The 18,240-nt window shown below is 34.7% G+C and overlaps 1 protein-coding gene across 3 annotated transcripts in view; it reads right to left on the bottom strand.

Annotated features, from left to right (window-relative positions):
* The window catches only part of NCAPG (non-SMC condensin I complex subunit G), a 31,216-nt gene that overhangs the window by 12,531 nt on the left and 445 nt on the right, over positions 1-18,240 (bottom strand). For 2 of the 3 annotated variants that reach the window (XR_004267040.1, XM_032273329.1), the window contains exons 2-12: positions 17,062-17,265; positions 16,340-16,568; positions 14,490-14,635; positions 14,131-14,215; positions 12,397-12,589; positions 11,453-11,602; positions 7,363-7,503; positions 6,712-6,835; positions 5,290-5,379; positions 4,796-4,975; positions 2,017-2,127 (exon numbers count right to left, since the gene is read on the bottom strand). Coding sequence is in view for 2 of the 3 variants with exons in the window: in XM_032273329.1 (XP_032129220.1) it covers positions 2,017-2,127; positions 4,796-4,975; positions 5,290-5,379; positions 6,712-6,835; positions 7,363-7,503; positions 11,453-11,602; positions 12,397-12,589; positions 14,131-14,215; positions 14,490-14,635; positions 16,340-16,568; positions 17,062-17,265 (1,653 nt within the window). In the remaining variant the exon portion in view is untranslated. Of the gene's footprint in view, positions 1-2,016; positions 2,128-4,795; positions 4,976-5,289; positions 5,380-6,711; positions 6,836-7,362; positions 7,504-11,452; positions 11,603-12,396; positions 12,590-14,130; positions 14,216-14,489; positions 14,636-16,339; positions 16,569-17,061; positions 17,266-17,695; positions 18,195-18,240 lie in introns of those variants that run through there. The other variant, XM_032273336.1, reaches the window with a different exon arrangement.

Below are 18,240 nucleotides of genomic sequence, written 5' to 3'. Positions count from 1 at the left end.
TTTCTTTTTTTTTTTCTTTTTTGAGACACAGTCTTATGCTGTCACCCAGGCTGAAGTGCAGTGGCGCAATCTCAGCTCACTGCAACTGCAGCCTCTTAGGCTCAAGTGATCCTCCCACCTCAGCCTCCCAAGTAGCTGGGAGCATAGGCCTAAGCCACACCTGGCTAATTATTCTGTTTTATTTTTGTAGAGACAGGGTTTCACCATGTTGCATTGAGATCACTGTTGTGGTCTCCAACTCCTGAGCTCAAGCCATCCACCTGTCTTGGCCTCCCAATGTATTAGAATTACAGGTATAAGCCACCACTCCCATCCCCAATGTGTTTTAGTCATTACAGCATACCTCATTTTGGACTAGTTTTTATAAGCCATGTGTAGCTGGCAGCTACCATATTAAGCATTCTCTATCTTTTTCATATAAAGTCTACTCAAATATCAGACCAGAATCACCTTCAATGAATATGTCAAATCCGGCTATTATAAGTTCACATATGGTCATAACAAGCACTAACAGCACAAACTTTCGCTTTTTATTTACTTCACTGATGCTCCTCTCACTTGACCAGATTAATGAGGACAATCTATATCTCATTTTCTTTGTATACCATGTATACTTTATTCCCAGAAGTTAGTATGTAATAGATGTTCAGTAAATACTTCCTCAATGAATAATTTATGAATATTTTCCCAATGAATAATTTATTAAATTTTTTATTTAAAACATAGTAACTTCATAAAAATATAACTTTTATCCAAATATCTTTTATATTCTTCTACTAATCTCTTTCAATCTTTAGCCATAGACTTTTATACACTTAATATCATTATGACCATTCAATTTTGTGTCCCTTCTTCACATAGCACTATATGCCTTTCCCTCATATATAGTCTTCATATTTACTACTTCAATTTTGTAGGGCCAGACATAAAATACCCAAGTACAACTTAAAGAGCACTACTTTTCACTAAAGATAATTGCTTCTCTAAAAATAAAGCTAAATTCTAATGGTTGAGTACAAAATAGTATTTCTCCAGAAGCTCTAAACTATTAAAATTGGTTTTCTTTACTACATTTAGTAACTCACGACAACCAAGGAATTAGACTTCAGATCACATTCACTGGCTAATTCTCACTAGTATCAAGTCAATACAATTTTGAGATACTTCTGTAAGAGCCTGGCTACATATAGAATTTGCTTTGGATGAGTAGTACTATCAAAACAACAACAAAATACTCCACTAATACTGTGACCATTAGCCTCATGATGTGGCTACCGAACACTTGAAATGTGACTAGTCCAGTTTAGGATGTGCTGTAAAGACTTAGCATGCAAAACAGAATGTAAAGCACTGCAAGTTTTAATATTGAGTAAATAATGAAATAATTAATATTTTGGATATATTGGATATATCCAAATAAAACAGTTGGATACATTTAATATACTAAAATTATACTTTTTTTTTACTTTTTTTAATGTGGCTACTAGAAAATGTAAAGTTATATATGGTTTGTACTATATTCCTTATCAGAAAGTAATGTGCTAGAAGAATCTTACGGTACTTGTGTACCTATGGGAATTACCTACAAAGGGTTATTTTAAAAGTCCTTTAAATATAATAAATAAATTCCTTTCAGAGGGCATATAATATGATCAATTCAGTCTCATTATATAGCAAGATTCCAGTACTTAAATATTCCTGGTTATGTTTCAGTATCTCCTCTCTTATTATTCAAAGAATGAAGATATTCTGTATCTCCTTCTAATATGAAATCATTTTTTCAAATCTTTAAAAGATTATAACTTATGTATCAGGTCCTTAACATACATTATCTTATTTAATCCTCACAATATGAAGTGGCTACTGTATTTATTTATTTATTTATTTATTTACCATTTATACTTATCAGATATTTAAGATTGTAATCTGTTCACTATTTTGATTTTGAAAGAACACATTACTTATAAAATAAGAAAGGACTGGACTAAAATAAAGCCCAAGAGGCCACCAACAAACCAAAGATTCGATGATTCCATTCATAGTTGCACTTATGCCTGTTGAAATGGACATCTGCTTCAACAGTTCATAGCATAAAATAAGACATTTCTGCAATGTTTCAGCATCATTCTAAAATGAAGACAAAATATTCAGCATTAGTAATATCTTCTGCCCATCTCTTAAATGTTTGCTTTCTCAGGGCTTTGTGTAGGGCTTACTGTCACTCTATATAGACTCTGTGAGTGGTCTTACAGCTATCACACAGATAGTAAGTGGTAGAGGCAGGATTTAAAAATCGACAACTTCAGCCAGGCGCAATGGCTCATGCCTTAATCCCAGCACTTTGGGAGGCCGAGGCGGGTAAATCACTTGAGGCCAGAAATTTGGGAGCAGCCTGGTCAACATGGCAAAACCTCATATATACTAAAAACACAAAAATTAGCATGGTGGCACACACCTGTGGTCCCAGCTACTTGAGAGGCTGAAGCACAAGAATCTCTTGAACCCAGGAGGCGGAGGTTGCAGCGAGCCGCGATCATGCCACTGCACTCCAGCCTGGGTGACAGAGGGAGACTCTGTCTCAAACAAAACAAAACAACCTGACAACCTCATTTATCATCTATGAGCTAGCCCAGCTATTTTCTAAGTTTCAGATTCATATATACAACTGCAAAAAGACATCTCCTCTTGGATGTTCCAGTCTCCTCAAACTCAACATGTCCAAAAGGGACATCATTACACAAATCTCTCCTCTTCCTTGTTCTCTATCTTCATACTGTCATCACCGTCTACCCAGCTGTCTAAACCAAAAGACCTAAGATATATTCCTGACTCCCTTTTCTCCCGATTACTCATTTCTAAATATCTCTCAAGTTCATCACTACTTTCCATATCCACTGTTATTACCTTGTTCAGACTACCATCATCTGTAAGTGTCCCAACCCTACTGTATGTCTCCCAACTATTATGCCTGTCTAAGCTTTTACTACTCTCCTATCCATTTCCTGAACAACAGTGATCTGAGACATATGAGTTACCTAACCACTTAAAATACTAGTGGTTCACTATGATCCTTAAAATACAAAATTTTTAATATTGCTTACGCAAGGCCTTACATGACCTAGCCCTTAATTTTTCCCCAGATTTTTCTCTTGCCTCTCCCCATCAATTCTCTAGTCATGTGGACCTGAAGTTTTAAAACACAACAAGCATTCTTTAACTTCTGGACTATCACAGATGTTGTTCCATCTATCTACAACATTCCCTCCATAATTCATTGAGAATAGACAGCACAGAATGAGTTAAAAGCACAAGTCTAGAGCCACTTCTTGGGTTTAAATCCTGCCTCCACCATTTACTATCTGTGTGATGTTGGGCAAGTTACTTGCCCTTTGTAAAATGAAGATAATAATAGTACCAACATCATAGGCCTATAGTAAGAAAACGAATTCACATTTGTGAAGTAATGCTGTGACCACGACAGAAAAAGTATCCTCTAACTGTTAGATTACATTGTTATTTTTATTCAGATCTCAGGATAAAACATGTTCTCCTCTGGGGAAGCCAACAATACTCTACCAGCATTAGATTATCTCTCCATAAAACCTCTATACTTCCCTGATCATAGCATCGATTACGCTCTGTTGAAGTTGCACTTTAACAGATTTATAGTCCTCAAACAGGACAAATGAACACATAAATGGTCAAAGCAAGTCAAGTTAAACAGGTATTAACCATGATAAACTACTTTTGCTAATTTTTTAATTTTGACATACAGTTTGTCATTTTCAGATGATATTTTCAGATTTTATTTTAAATTTACTTTCCAAATTTAATAACCTATAATGGTCCACAGACTTTGTCAAACAAAAGAAGCTACCAGCTACCAAAATAAAATTCAGGCATATTCTTTTGGAAGGTGGGTATTGAAGTTGGGATGTCTATGGCTAAAGAGGTCAAGAACATAACTCATGAAACTCTCCTATATAGAAGGGTCTCCTATTTAGCATTCTCTTTATGAGAATAATCAGCGCACCCCTTTTAAAAGTACAATAAAAAATGATGTTCATTACAAAAGGTAATATCCCAAAAGAAATTAAAGTTAATATCAAATATTAATTGATACCTATCTTATGTTCACATATTTATCATTTGTTACAAGATAGAATGGTATCAATACCATTAACAAAAAATTTCTTTCAAGAGGAAAGAAATAATCCATTAAGAGTCTCCTTATCAAACTAATTTGTTTTAAAAAAAGGAACCACTGTAAAGCAAGTTTTAAATGTTACTAGACATATAAGTTTAGTATTTCATTAAACACAACAACGCTGCTTAGCTTTTTCTAAAAACACAAGAGTAATTTAGTTTTAAAAAAGGCTCATGTTACCATAGAAATTATTTTGCTAGCAGTAGAAAAGAAAGGTCATGGATCTTCCACAAATAAGAGAAAAATAGATGCATTTTCCTTTTTTAAACCATTCAAGACAAAAAAAAACAAAAACAAAAAAACCCAGAAAACTCAGAAGTGAACCACTGGAAAGCCAGCTTCCCTGGTAAGAAAGACTTCAGATTCTAGGTATTAGCATGACAAGGCAACAAATAAAGACCTAATAATAATTAAGTCTTTTCAAAGTCCAAAAATAGAAACAGGGGAAAACTTTTTCATTTTAATTCATGTCACTGTTATAAATTGCTCCAAAGTAAATATATTTTGGCAATTCCTGGAGTTAGAGAAAAGATTTAGTTAAGATGATTAATAACATCTGAGATTTAGTATGAAAAAAGTTACCTATACCTTCTCTATGTGGACTTCTTTAATTTCAAGTTGTTCTGTCTCTTTCAAAAGGTTTTTTCTGGCATCTTCTAATGCTTTTATTTCTTCTTTTAATTCTGATGCCCGATTAAAATCCTGTAAGGCAATGCAATTTTCCAAAGCTTCTTTGGCTTCGATGAGCTTAACTTTTATTTCAGCCATCTAAGAAAAGACAAATTGTTTCAACACTAAACAAAAACTGTTAATATCTGCAGCAACTCAGGAGTATTATTTAATAACTATCGAGAATTTAAAGAGTCAGGCATATGCAAACTTGTAATTTTCCTGATAGAGATCTGCAAATCTCTGAGACTGACGTAAAATAGTAACATTTTAAATGTTCTTATAGTTTAACAATTAAACAGTGATTATGTGAGAAACATTTCAGAACTGCACATCAAGAGGAAAGAATAGACTTGTACAACAACATTACACTCAAGCACTTATTTTATTTATATTATTTATAAAACACTTACCTTGAGTTCTTTCTTTCTTGCATCAGCTGGATCATCATTAACACCAACAGTAACAATGGGCGCCCGAATCTCTGAGATAATTTCTGTAACCTGATAAGTTATGATTCAGAGTACATGCTTTAATATATGTATGATACATCAGCAAATAGTACCAAAATGCTATATAAAACTCCAAGTAGTATCCACTATATATTGAATAATAGAGAAAAAAATATACAGGTAGAAATAGCACACATTCTGTTTGCTAGACAATTTTAGGAAGGAAAATAAATAAATAAATAAATAAATACATATATATACCTGACTACAAACTGAAATTATCTGAAGAGAAGGGAAACAGGCACACAGACACTGAAAATAAATTATCCCTCATATAGTGTCTGAAAAACAGAAAAACGAATGATCGTGCTTAAGATGAAACACCATTAAATTCTCTGCCTGAAATCCTCAATCCTTCTCTTGTTCACCTATGTAGGAGTTAAATACAGAAAAATGGAATATCCTTTTATTCTTCCTTTGGGTATGCAATCCATAAATATTAACAGCATAAGAAAAGACTTTCCTTTCAGAACCACTTGTCCATTGGAATTGGCTGATCAGGAAATGGCTGCCTCCCAAATAAAAGTTGTAGAAGGGGTGTATATGAAAGGAGAGATTGGAAGAGTTGACCTGTGAATTAACCTGCAACTGAAATTATATGATTTTTTTGAAAGAAATGATACAGATCTGTCTTTTTTGGCTATGCCAGAAAAAAATAACACTGAAATAGTATTATAGTAAACATTTATTTCTGTATTTATCAAGCACTTTATAAGCAATACCTCACTGAACAATGAAAGGTAGGTTTCATTGCTATTCTTATTTGCAGACAAGTAAAAAGACTGAATAACTTGTCCAAAGTCACGAAGCCAGAAAGGGTCAGAGGGGATTCTAAAACCAAGTACGTACACTTTGAGTAAGCTCTCAAACACACTAGCACCCACTGCCTCATGGACAAAACCACATCCTCACTTGTAACTTCCTACCAAATCTGCTCCATTTTTAACTGATTCAACAATGACAGGTACACTAAGAGGAAGAAGGTGATGTTTTTAAAATATTCTGTGTATGAAAAAGAGATAATTGGTTTTAAGAAATTTTAAAACTCATTAAAGAGACAAAGCTAAAACAAAACAAAGACAAAATCAAAAGTTCTAAAGAGAAAATAAGACAGTCTTCGGGACCAGGTGCGGTGACTCATGCCTGTAATCCAAGCACTTTGGAGGCCAAGGCGGGAGGATCACCTAAGGTGGGGAGTTCAAGACCAGCCTGACCAACATGGTGAAACCCGTCTTTAAAAAATAAAAATAATAAAATAAAAAAAGACAGTCTTCAATGTCACTGGCCAAAACCTCTTTATCAACAATGAGGAAAATTACTTACAATTTGTGTTCTCTTATTATCATCTATAATGATGTGGAGTAGTCTTCCAACAAGAAAAGAAACCAAGGATATTGGGATTGTGGGTAGAGTAAGAATCTCCTGCAAAATAGCCAGCAGTTTTTTTCTGCAGTCAAAAAGAACTAATTTAAATATCATTATGACAAAACGTATATTCTCTCTAACATTTACCTATTCTGCAGACTTAATTACATTTGCCTCAGTTCTTTCACTTACATTTATCACTATAATAGGTACAAAAATCTGTATGCACAGACTTTAAGTCAAATATTCTTATTCCACACAAAAATAATTTTCAAAAAACTTCCTATGATTTTTAATAAATCAACCTGATAAAATGACAAAATAACAGAAATGATTCAACCTTTTAGAAAATGCTACTAGCCTTAAAAAACCTAAATAGAAACTTTTAACCAAAAACTGCAATTTTATTGGTTTATTCTGAGAAAACTGAACTAGAAAAATAAATGCATGTGTATACATGGAAACATGTATAAGGGAAAAGGGAAAAAAACTTTTTATACCACTTTAGAGAGCTAGGATAAATATGTTTAATTATATTGAAAAAGGCCTATATTACTATACAGGAAATTAGAAGAGCAAATTGGAATAAGTGTTAACATTTAGATATACCTTCCTCCTTCTTCATTGGTATCCAAAGACTTAATAATTAGAATCAATTGTTGACCTATGAATTCTTTTGTCATCAAATTTCCAATATAGGAAAAATCACCTCTGTTTTCTTCATTAACAACTGGAATGCTCCGAATATAACTAAAACAAGCAGAATTAATAAAGTAGAATCTGTTAAGAAACATCAAACAAGAATTGGTTCCCACCATTAGGTCAAAAAAGGGCATTTTCAGGTCATATTAGTCTAAACACATAGATGTCTATGCCATGTAATTTGGTCTACAAACTCAATCCTATACCATTGTCATTAACTTTTGCAAACAAATTTATTGATGAATCAAATAATTTCGAAAATATTTTCAATAATGATTCAAATTTTTTATGGAAAATTTTCTGAAGGTACATATTTATATCTAACTGATATCTAATGATTTCAATGTCGCCAGCATTCTCCCAATTACAGATGGTCCCCAATTACAGGTGGTTCAACTTACAATTTTTCAACTTTAGGATGAGTTTATCTGAGAATTAAACTCATTTGACTTATGACATAGCCCCACTGTAAGTCAAGAAGCATCTGTCAAGTTCTGAATCCCTTGCCCAAAAATCCAGTTAGTCATAAAGATCTAACTTCATCATGTATAATTATCATTCTTTTATTTAAAAAAAATTGTAACAATAATTACACAAGTAATCCATGAATACAATTATCTTTTTTGAAAAAAATCAGAAAAATGTGGACAACTTCACAAATTTTTATTATTCTTTCTTAGGAACCCTAATCTCTGTATACACCACCACCATCAGCTACCCTTTATTCTTTTTTTTTTAACCTTTTATTTTATTACAGACATCACCACCCAAACTAAAGCCCTTCACAATCCTCACCAAGAGGGCTGTATATTTGGTAGCCTCTGCTTTTTGTGTGGAACATAAAAAAAAAAAAAAAAAAAAGTTACTTAAAAGCAGAACTAAGAGTGTAAACTTAGATAGCAAAGTGCCTTTAAGATAGAAGAAACATGAAAAACAATCCCGACCAAAAATGTCATTCAAAAAATGTCACCAGGTACAGGGGCTCACACCTGTAATCCCAGCACTTTGGGATGCTGCGGCGGGTGGATCACTTGAGGTCAGGAGATTGAGAAGAGCCTAACCAACAGGGTGAAGCCCATCTCTATCAAAAATACATAAAGTAGCTAGGTGTGGTGGTGGGCACCTGTAAACCCAGCTACTTGGGAGGCTGAGGCAGGAGAATTGCTTGAACCTGTGAGGTAGAGGCTGCAGTGAGTTGAGATCACGCCACTGCACTCCAACCTGGGCAACAGAGCAAGACTCCATCTCCAAACAAACAAAAAAAAGTCAACAAAAATCAAGTTATAGAAATTGTGGTATAATATGTAATAAATAAGTATATTCTTACGTATTACAAAGTGACAACCAAAAGTAAATAAAAGCTCATAAATTTCTGGCCTCAAGATTAGGACTTTCAAGACATCAGCCACCCTTTAGATTCTACTAGGAAACTAAGGAAACCTACACAACTGATAACTATCAAAATCAATCAATCAGTAGAGTTACTCTTTTCTGACAAGTTAAAAGAAAACCTTCATTTATACTCGTCTTTGGATCTCTCTCCACTTCTCCAGTTCCATCTTTAGCAAAATGCACAGCAACTTGGCTGAGGGTATTTTTTTTAAGTAAATTCAAACTGTTTAATTAATAGATTAAAAAATCCTCAGCTGCATAAATACAACTTGAAACTGACCCACCAATTTTAGTTACCATGAAATCTTCTCATTATAATGAAGAGACCACTCAAGAAAGTATTTTAAAGTCAAAGAATTTATATTTAAGACAGCTTTCAACAAATTTCATTGTTGTCCATTTTAATCTAATTTGATAAGCCTCACTTCCTTGTTTGCTCTTTAAGTGAACACCTTAGTTAACCAATTGTTTCACATCAGAGTTCCCAGTCATTGAATCTACTGCCTAAAATATACAATATGCCTGAAAATATATTCCTGAGAATATTAGGAAACAATTTTTCAATTTAATTTTGTTTCTATACTCAAGTATACTAATCCCATCTAGTGATGTTGCCCAAAAAAGAAAGTCATTCTATTTTTTAGGTATTCTTTCAACAATCATTATAATAAATTTCTGAAAGTTTTCCTCTTTAAAGGTGAAGAAAACAAGTCGATGAAGTTAAAGTTACTTATTTCAAAACTCAACGATTGAGTGACAAAGGAAATGTTAATCCCTGATCTTTCAGAAGGGAGGACTCAAGCTCTTTACAAGTCATCTTCTGATGCCGTCCTTGAGGAAAACCCCTCCTCCTTTATGCCATTTAAATATTTAACATTTCCTCATCTTTTCTTGTATTTTCACTATCTTCTATAAACATCTTTTATATTCATACACATTATTAAACTCTGCCACAAACTCATTCCTTTTAAATATTTCCAAATATTTGGAAATATTTCAACATGGCCCACACAGCATTATAATGAATTCTCTAATTAAATGTCAAAGTCTGAAATAATTACCATTAAAACGCTTATTAGATTCACACAGGTTCTTCATGATGTTAATATGGGCTTGAGCTGTAGTTTCCCTATTGGCTCACATTTGAGATATTTATTCTAGATTTAGGACTTTTGCAGAGGAAATTTAGAGGCATTCACAGTTTTGCTGCCTAACTTCTATGTGAGACCATTATGAACAAAAGCAGAGAAGTGTTATTTCATACAGATAATTCAGGTCCATAATTCATATTATATGGAGGCTTTTTTAAAAAATACATCAAAAGCATAAAGTTAAAAACCTACATACCAATATCTGTCAAAATATATGTATATTATCCTCTGACCTAGCAATTTATTTCTTGGAATTAACCCCAAAAAATCCCAAAGCTACTCAAAAATGTAAAGGAAGTGTAATGTACTTTTGCTTTTATCAGTGAAAAATAGCAATATCCTAAATGTCCTTCAACAGAGGAATGAATTAAATGTTATCACCGTACTATGCAATGATATGCTGTTAAAATGGTAATGGCACCTATTACATTATATACACACCAACATATAATGATCTCAGGTATCAGCTGAAAAAAAATAGTATTTGTAGAGTGCTATATTTTTAAAGAAACCTGTATTCAAAAAATATATATACATATAGAGAAAGATGTTTGAGTATATACCCCATATTGTTTAGTTGCTAATTCTAAGGAGATAATGGGATTGAGGAAGTAGGAAATAAAATGGAGAATTCCACATTTTTATTCTCTATACCTCTATATTTGAATTTTGACAAGAATTCATTCATGTTTTTCTTGTATAATTTTAAAGTGAAATAAATTAATCCAAATAATTTCTTAAAAGGTGTAAATATGGCAATCCAAATATTTTTTTAAAGGTATATTTTGAAAAAACTTTAAAACATGAAGCCAAATGGTAAGTTTTTAATAAATAAAACTGGCCACAAAGATCCATGCTGTGAATTGGAAAACTTTGGTCCATGCACCAAATCCAGCCTACTACTTGTTACATAGCTTGCAAGCTAAGAATATTTTAAATTTTTAACCATCATTTTTAAAAATTTCTTATTTTGTTAACACATGAATATTAAAGTTCAACCCTTTAGTGGCCATAAAAGTTAGTAAAAGTTTTATTGCTAAACAGTTATTTACACTGTCATTGGCCGCTTTTATGATACCATGGCAGAGTCAAGTCATTGTGACAGACAGTATATGGCCCAGAAGACCCTAAAATACTAATTATCTGGCACTTAACAGAAAATGTGCCAACCAATTTCAGAAATAATATATCATCATTATCAACTTTATGCAGAAATGTTCATAATCATATCTTAACAGTTTTAAAGAAATGATCCTAAACATAGTGACTTGTCTTTCACTATACATACCAGCATAAAATATTCAAAAAGACTCAATGTAAATAACTATCCCTGCATGTACAAGAAAAGGATTTTTAGCATATTCACAATCAAGCATGACTTTGAGGAAGGGGGTAGGGAGGTTGACACATGCAGCAACACAAGCATTCTCCAAACTGAAAGAAAAAAAATTTACCTCAGTAAATAGTCTGCATATACTACAGGCTCTGGCAAAATCTGTTCTAAAAATTCTTCACCTTCATCTCCTTTTGATTTCAAATATTCACAAAGGGCACACCAATACAAAGCAATTTCAGGAGTTAATGTTTCCACTGGAACCAATTTCCTTCATTTAAAAGAAAGAGTATAAGAAAAAGCATGATCTTTATATCACTAAAAATTGAAGAGTACAAAAATGGGAATAAGATTTGTTTTAAAACCACTATCCTTTTAATTACTCATTAATGTATCCACACAAAAAGGAATGAAGAAACTTAGAACAAAAAAGAACCAAATAAGCAAACATACACTAGAGATGCATGCTGTTGGATTTTCTCATGGTAGGCTAATTCAAAAATCAAAGTAAGAAACTGAGGAGGGAAAAAAACATAGCTAAAGTATATAGGCAATGATAAAGTAATGAGTTCTTACACCAGAAGGGGAAAAAGGGAAAAAAGATATTCGTCAGACTAAAAGAAAACAAAAGAGAGGTAAGATTAAAGGTATTAATATAATCTTTTTTTTTTTTTTTTTTTTGAGACAGTCTCGCTCTGTCGCCAGGCGCCAGGCTGGAGTACAGTGGCGCGATCTCGGCTCACTGCAACCTCCACCTCCCAGGTTCAAACAATTCTCTTGCCTAAGCCTCCCGAGTAGCTGCTAGGACTACCGGCGCACGCCACCACGCCCAGCTAATTTTTGTATTTTTTTAGTAGAGACGAGGTTTCACCATGTTGGCCAGGATGGTCTCCATCTCTTGACCTCATGATCCGCCCACCTCGGCCTCCCAAACTGTTGGGATTACAGGCGTGAGCCACCGCGCCCGGCCCGGTTTTAATATAACCTTAAGCTATGGGGAGGAAAAAAAAATTGATTGCAGAAGTTAATCAGTATTACATTTCAAAGAATGAATCCTTTATATACCTGTCATCATCGTTTTTACAGATTCCCACCAGTTCACTGAGGGGAGTCACTGAAAACAAGGTATTGAGAGCAGAGACTGCCACTTCAGAAGAATTTTCTACATCCAACCGATGAAGCAGCTCTAAGATATTTCCCTCAGAGAACCGTAACCAGCCTTGGAGAAGATGCTTCTGCATAGCTTGTTTCACAGCATCTGTTGAGTCATTTGAAACATAGGTGAACAAAGGCTCCCTCTAGCTTCCATCTCCTGTATTTTGTCTGTTTTAATTAACAAAGTCAATATTTACAACAGAAATAATAGATTAAGAGGCACAACTAAGCATATTAAAGGAAAAAAAAAAGTACTACGATACTGCAAAAGTCACTGTGATGGTCACAGATAAAAATGAAAAAGGTTCAGCACCAAATACCACAGCCTACACAAATACCTTTGCATTCCTTCTCCCCTGGGTTCAATGGGCTTCAGGTGTTAGCTTAGAATATCCAATAGCTATTATTCCGCTTGTTACCTGATTTCATCTATTACACGACTGCTATTTATAGTACTGAACTATGCAAGCACACATCACTGAACAAACCTTATTTTTGGCTTTTAAGGTTATCCTAGTAATTAGTGCGACAGTGTTTTCAAACTCAAGTCGGTTTTCTCACCATAGCACAATAGAGCCATCTTGGCCTTCTCTTGAGAGTTAAAAATTTCAAAAAATATCATTCCTATGCGCAGATGCTCTCAGGGGTCCCCAACTCCTGGAACACAGACCAGTATCAGTCTGTGGCCTGTTAGGAATAGGGCCACACAGCAGGAGGTAAGCCGAGGTCTAAGAGGCATTACCGCCTGAGGTCTTCCTCCTGTCTGATCAGCGGAGGCATTAGATTCTCACAGGCGCAGGCACTCTACTGTGAACTGCGCATGTGTGCTATCCAGATTGCGCTCTCCTTATGAAAATCTAACTAATGCCTGATGATTTCAGGTGGTACAGTTTCATCCGGAAACCATTCTGCCCACCCTCTGTGGAAAAACTGTCTTCCACGAAATTCATCCTTGGTGCCAAAAATGTTGGGGAACGCCACTCTAACAGAAAACAAAAAGGAAAATTATACTGGTCAGACTATTCCTAATTGTTTCTGATAAACAGAACACATTCATACCAAGGTATACACACAGGGAACAGCATTTTCTTTCTAAGGAAGAGAGAGAGCAAATAGATCTTTTCCTATTTCTGACATGAAGTAGCCCTGTAGACTTAAGTATTGTTTCACCATCTGTAAAACACAGAAAGGTTGAAAGAAATAAGCTCGACTCCTTCAAAATATCAAGATCTTGGCCGGGTGCAGTAGCTCATGCCTATAATCCTAACACTTTGGGAGGTTGAAGCAGGCGGATCACTCGAGGTCAGGAGTTTGAGACCACCCTGGCCAACATGGTGAATCCCCGCCTCTACAAAAATACAAAAATTAACCAGGTGTGGTGGTGTGCACAGAGAAGCAGAGGCTGCAGTGAGCCAAGATCGCACTGCACTCCAGTCTGGGTGATAGAGCAGGACTCAGTCTCAAAAACAAAAAAAATCAAAATCTTTAGCCTTATGTTTTCTATATAATATGGCAAGATAAATTTCACCAGGTTCATGGGACTGGCAAGCTTACTTAACCTGATTTCATACTTGTTTCCTAAACCTTGTTGTCTGGCCTCAAAATCTCACTAAAGTTTTGTATATATAAAATTGTTTATCTTACCTGATCTGTCATTAAGACCTTGTTGAAGGAGCATTACTCTCTGAGCAATGGACAAAGCTCTCATATGAACCTTTTCAGCTAAAACCTTAAAAATAATTTATAAAGATGGTCATTAAACAACACAATTTATTGATTTCATAATAAATATCACCATCTTAGAAAATTACCCAGAATCTCCAAAAGAAATTAGTATCTGGTAACACAATACAGTAAGATTCTACCTAAATTACCTGTGTTCTCTGTAAAAACCTCAACTGAAGAAATAATTATTATATGCCAAGTATTTTTCTAAAGCACTTTAAGAAAATGGCTTTTTGTCCTTTAAGAATATACCAACACAAGACATTGAACTTATTTACCTGATAAGCCAGCTTTCTGACAGCCTCTTTCACATCCTTGGTGCGCCCTACAATTTTTGGCAAAGTCTTTGCTGATGGTGCAATACATGATAACACTGCCCGTCTAACTTCTGAATTTGAATCATTTTCAATCAAAGTAGCATATGCTAAAAATAAAGCAATACCTTTTAGTCCTGAAGAAATTATTTAACTAGAGTCATAAAATAAATCACATTTTGATATTTAAAATGTCTTTAATATGATAAAAGATAGGCTGGGCACGATGGCTAATGCCTGTAACCAGCACTTCAGGAGGCCATGGTAGGTAGAGAACTTCAAGACCAGCCTGGGCAATACAGGATGACTCCATCGCTACAAAGTAATTTTAAAAATAAAAAGTTAGCCAGGCATGGTGGTGGCGCTTCCAGTTACTTAGGAGGCTGCGGTAGAAGTATCACTTAAGCCCAGGAGTTTGAGGCCACACTTCTATAATCAAGCCTGAGTGAGACCCCCCTCTGTAATAAAAAGTAATAATGTCATTTTTTAGTCTTACACATTTAATTTTAGTTCAAGTTTTTTTCCCCCCCACCAACTTCCTTTTTTATTTTTTGGAGACAAGTTCTCACTGTGTTGCCCAGGTTGGAACCAAAGTGCTGTGATTATAGTCCAGAGTCACTGCTGCACAGGCCGCCAACTTCCCTTCTAAAGACACGGAAGGAATTAGTCAATGGAATGGCTCTAAGGCCAAAAGTGAAAACAAACAGCACTAAAAGTCATGGAAAATTCATCATTAGATTATGTCTGTGCTACTCCTCAATATTTAAGAGAAAGTTTAATATAGCAGACAGTTTATTTTAAACTAATATTGCTTTATAAGGGCCCATTATTTTTGTTTTTTAATGAGGCCTAAAAAGAAATATCTTCTGGTTTTATTCACTGAAACAAACCCATTTCTAATATTTAAATATATTTATCTGTACTTCTCACATCTTTCCCACCTTAATTATTAAGTACATGTTGACTATCAAACATATATGTTTTACACATTATGTGTATCTTTTAACACCAAAAAAACCCCCAACTACTATGCTATCAAATAATTGTGATAAATATACCAGTGATTATAAAACTGGCAACAAGGACAAAGAGAACAGAAGAGTGCCTAAAATATACCTAGGCATATATAGAAAAATGAAATACAGCCATCTTTATGACCCCAGAGGTAGAAAAAAATTCCTTAAAAAGAGATCTAAAAATACGAATCATAATGGCAGAGATTTATATGTTTGACATTAGAATTTCTGTTCATAAAAGGATACCACAAAGGGAGTGAAACAATGATACCCCAATAAGCCATCTAAAACAGGAAGAGATCTACAATTCATATAAACCCAAGCACTACTTTTCAAAATAGATAAAGAATTCCAATGCATTAATTTTTTAAAATGGTATATTAAATTAAAAACCAGATGGAAAAATGGGCAAAACACAGTAACAGGTATTATACAGAAATATAACTGGCTGTTAAATATATAAGTACAGCATGGTTTACACAAAATGATAGGAGAACATTTAGACATGATTTATGTAAAACAAAATTTTTTTAATGTAAGCAAAAGATTAACTCAAAATTGAGAATAGTTACTTCTGAGGGAAAGGGATGCATCGGGAAAGGATGTAAGCATGCTTCAAAAGTACTTTTTTTTTAAGCTCAGTGGTTCTTACTTAGGTTTTTTTTTCTTTTTAAATCTGATTCATACATTAATTACCTCTACTCTTCCATATGTGTAGACCATACTAAAAAATTTCAAATACTGAGAATTTAACAAAATCAACAATTCTGAAAAAAAGGTTTCAGAAACAACACATACCATTAACCACTGGGCACTCATCATCCTTTGGATCCTGAAGTCGTGAAAGCGCCAGAACTGCCTGTATTCTCACATTTGGAATCTTATCTTTCAATCTAATAAGCATGGCTTCATTAATTTTATCAAACACATCATCATCAATCTGAGCATTTTCTGGCATACTTCCCAAAAGCTTGTTTATAAGCTGGCACACTCTAAATCTCACTGCATTGCTGTTTGTTTCATGAGACTAAAACAGAAACAAATCAAAATTTATTCATAGTCACATACCACTCCCAAATAATCAATATTATCTGAACACTATACATTCAGAATGCAAGAAGTTACAACAATTCATTTCCTGAAGAGAACCTACAATGCTACCTTGGTCCATATGTATAGCAAATACATATTTTATAAAGTCTCAAAATAAACAATCTGAGAGAAGTTTTTGCTAAGTTACACAGTCCTTTTTGTAGAAATTTCTAAAATACAGAACTCATTTAAAACAAACATAGGAGAACTAGTCTAAAGAGGTCATCAAAAATGTAATGCTGCATGCAGTTAGAGTCCACCTTTTAATCATAATAACTCTAAGATTTCTCTAAGATAACTCTAAGAATGATAGACTCATTCACTTTCTTAATCACTAGATATTTCATTGTCAAAAACAAACTTCCACGACCCTTTTTAAATGGCAACATTTCTAAAATCCCTCCCCAAAGTGATCGTTTTCATAGTACCTTTAAGAGAAAAGTAAACAAATAATTTAAAAGACCATCATCTTTCTCTTCCTCATCATCTTCAATATCCGATTGGTGAAATGAAGTAACAAACTTTGCTGCAAATTCTATTACCCTCTCCACAGCTGGCTCACGTTTATAGACCACCATAGCATATTTAAGGTAATGAACGAACTTCTCATGAAAACCTGTTTTATCATCCGTCTGAAAGACAAAAGAAACCCTTCATAAACTACACCGATAAAAATCCTTTATTCCCAACATCACTTTAAGACTGCTGAAAGGACTAGCCTTAATAATGCAAACAAATTAAAATTTTTATTTAGCAAACTCTTAATTATCCAAGCCAGCAAAAGGGGAATCAATTTGCATGAATTTCTCTCCAGGCTATAATTGGAGTACACAAGATTGACTTTTTACAGTGAAAAGATTTGATTTTTTTTTTCAATATCTTTGAATTCTCAATAATCCTTCAGTACCAGTTCAGTACAAATATGCTTCTTCATCAACAACCCAAAATCAATACTGGCTTTTATATTTCTCATATTCTGGCCTTCCTATCACCAGCAGTTTCTTTAGGAGACAATCTGCACATCGTATCTCATATCCTCAAAGCCCTGTGACGTTGACTTACAATTTTTCTTGAGCCTCAAGATCATCTTCTCCAAATTCATTGTTCTATTATTCTCAAGGTTCCACTCAAAACAAACAAATAATATGTACATAAATGGGAATGCCCAGGCCCTAACGCCTCATTTGGTAAATGACTGGATTCAGTGTAACCACGGGACGAGGGTAGAGTCATTTGACCGTCGGCGGGGAGCGATGACCCCAGGGGCAACGACCACTGAACCCCCGCGTTCAGGATCCACTCTGTGGCTCAATTTTTGATGCCTGGTCGCCTCGGTGCTCGTAAGCGTTTCTCTGCACGTTCACGATCAGACTGAGGAATAACGGTCCGTACCGCCCGGAGGTTACGGGTGTCGGGCCAGAAACGCCAAGGCGGGAACCGAGTGGGCGACGCCCAGGCTTCGGAGTCTTTCTACCCCGGGCCCAGGCGACCTCGGGTAAGTCCCTGACTTCTCCGAACCTCAAGTCCCTCTGAAGTGAGTCGCGAAGGTGAGCAAGGCTGGAGTTACGGTGTGCCGAGCCCAAGAGCGATGGAAGGCCCCTGACGGA

This window comes from Sapajus apella, unplaced genomic scaffold, assembly GCF_009761245.1.
Source record: "Sapajus apella isolate SASKATOON/1434 unplaced genomic scaffold, GSC_monkey_1.0 scaffold5, whole genome shotgun sequence".
Classification (NCBI taxonomy): domain Eukaryota; kingdom Metazoa; phylum Chordata; class Mammalia; order Primates; family Cebidae; genus Sapajus; species Sapajus apella.
This window is presented reverse-complemented; position numbering and strand designations above follow the sequence as displayed.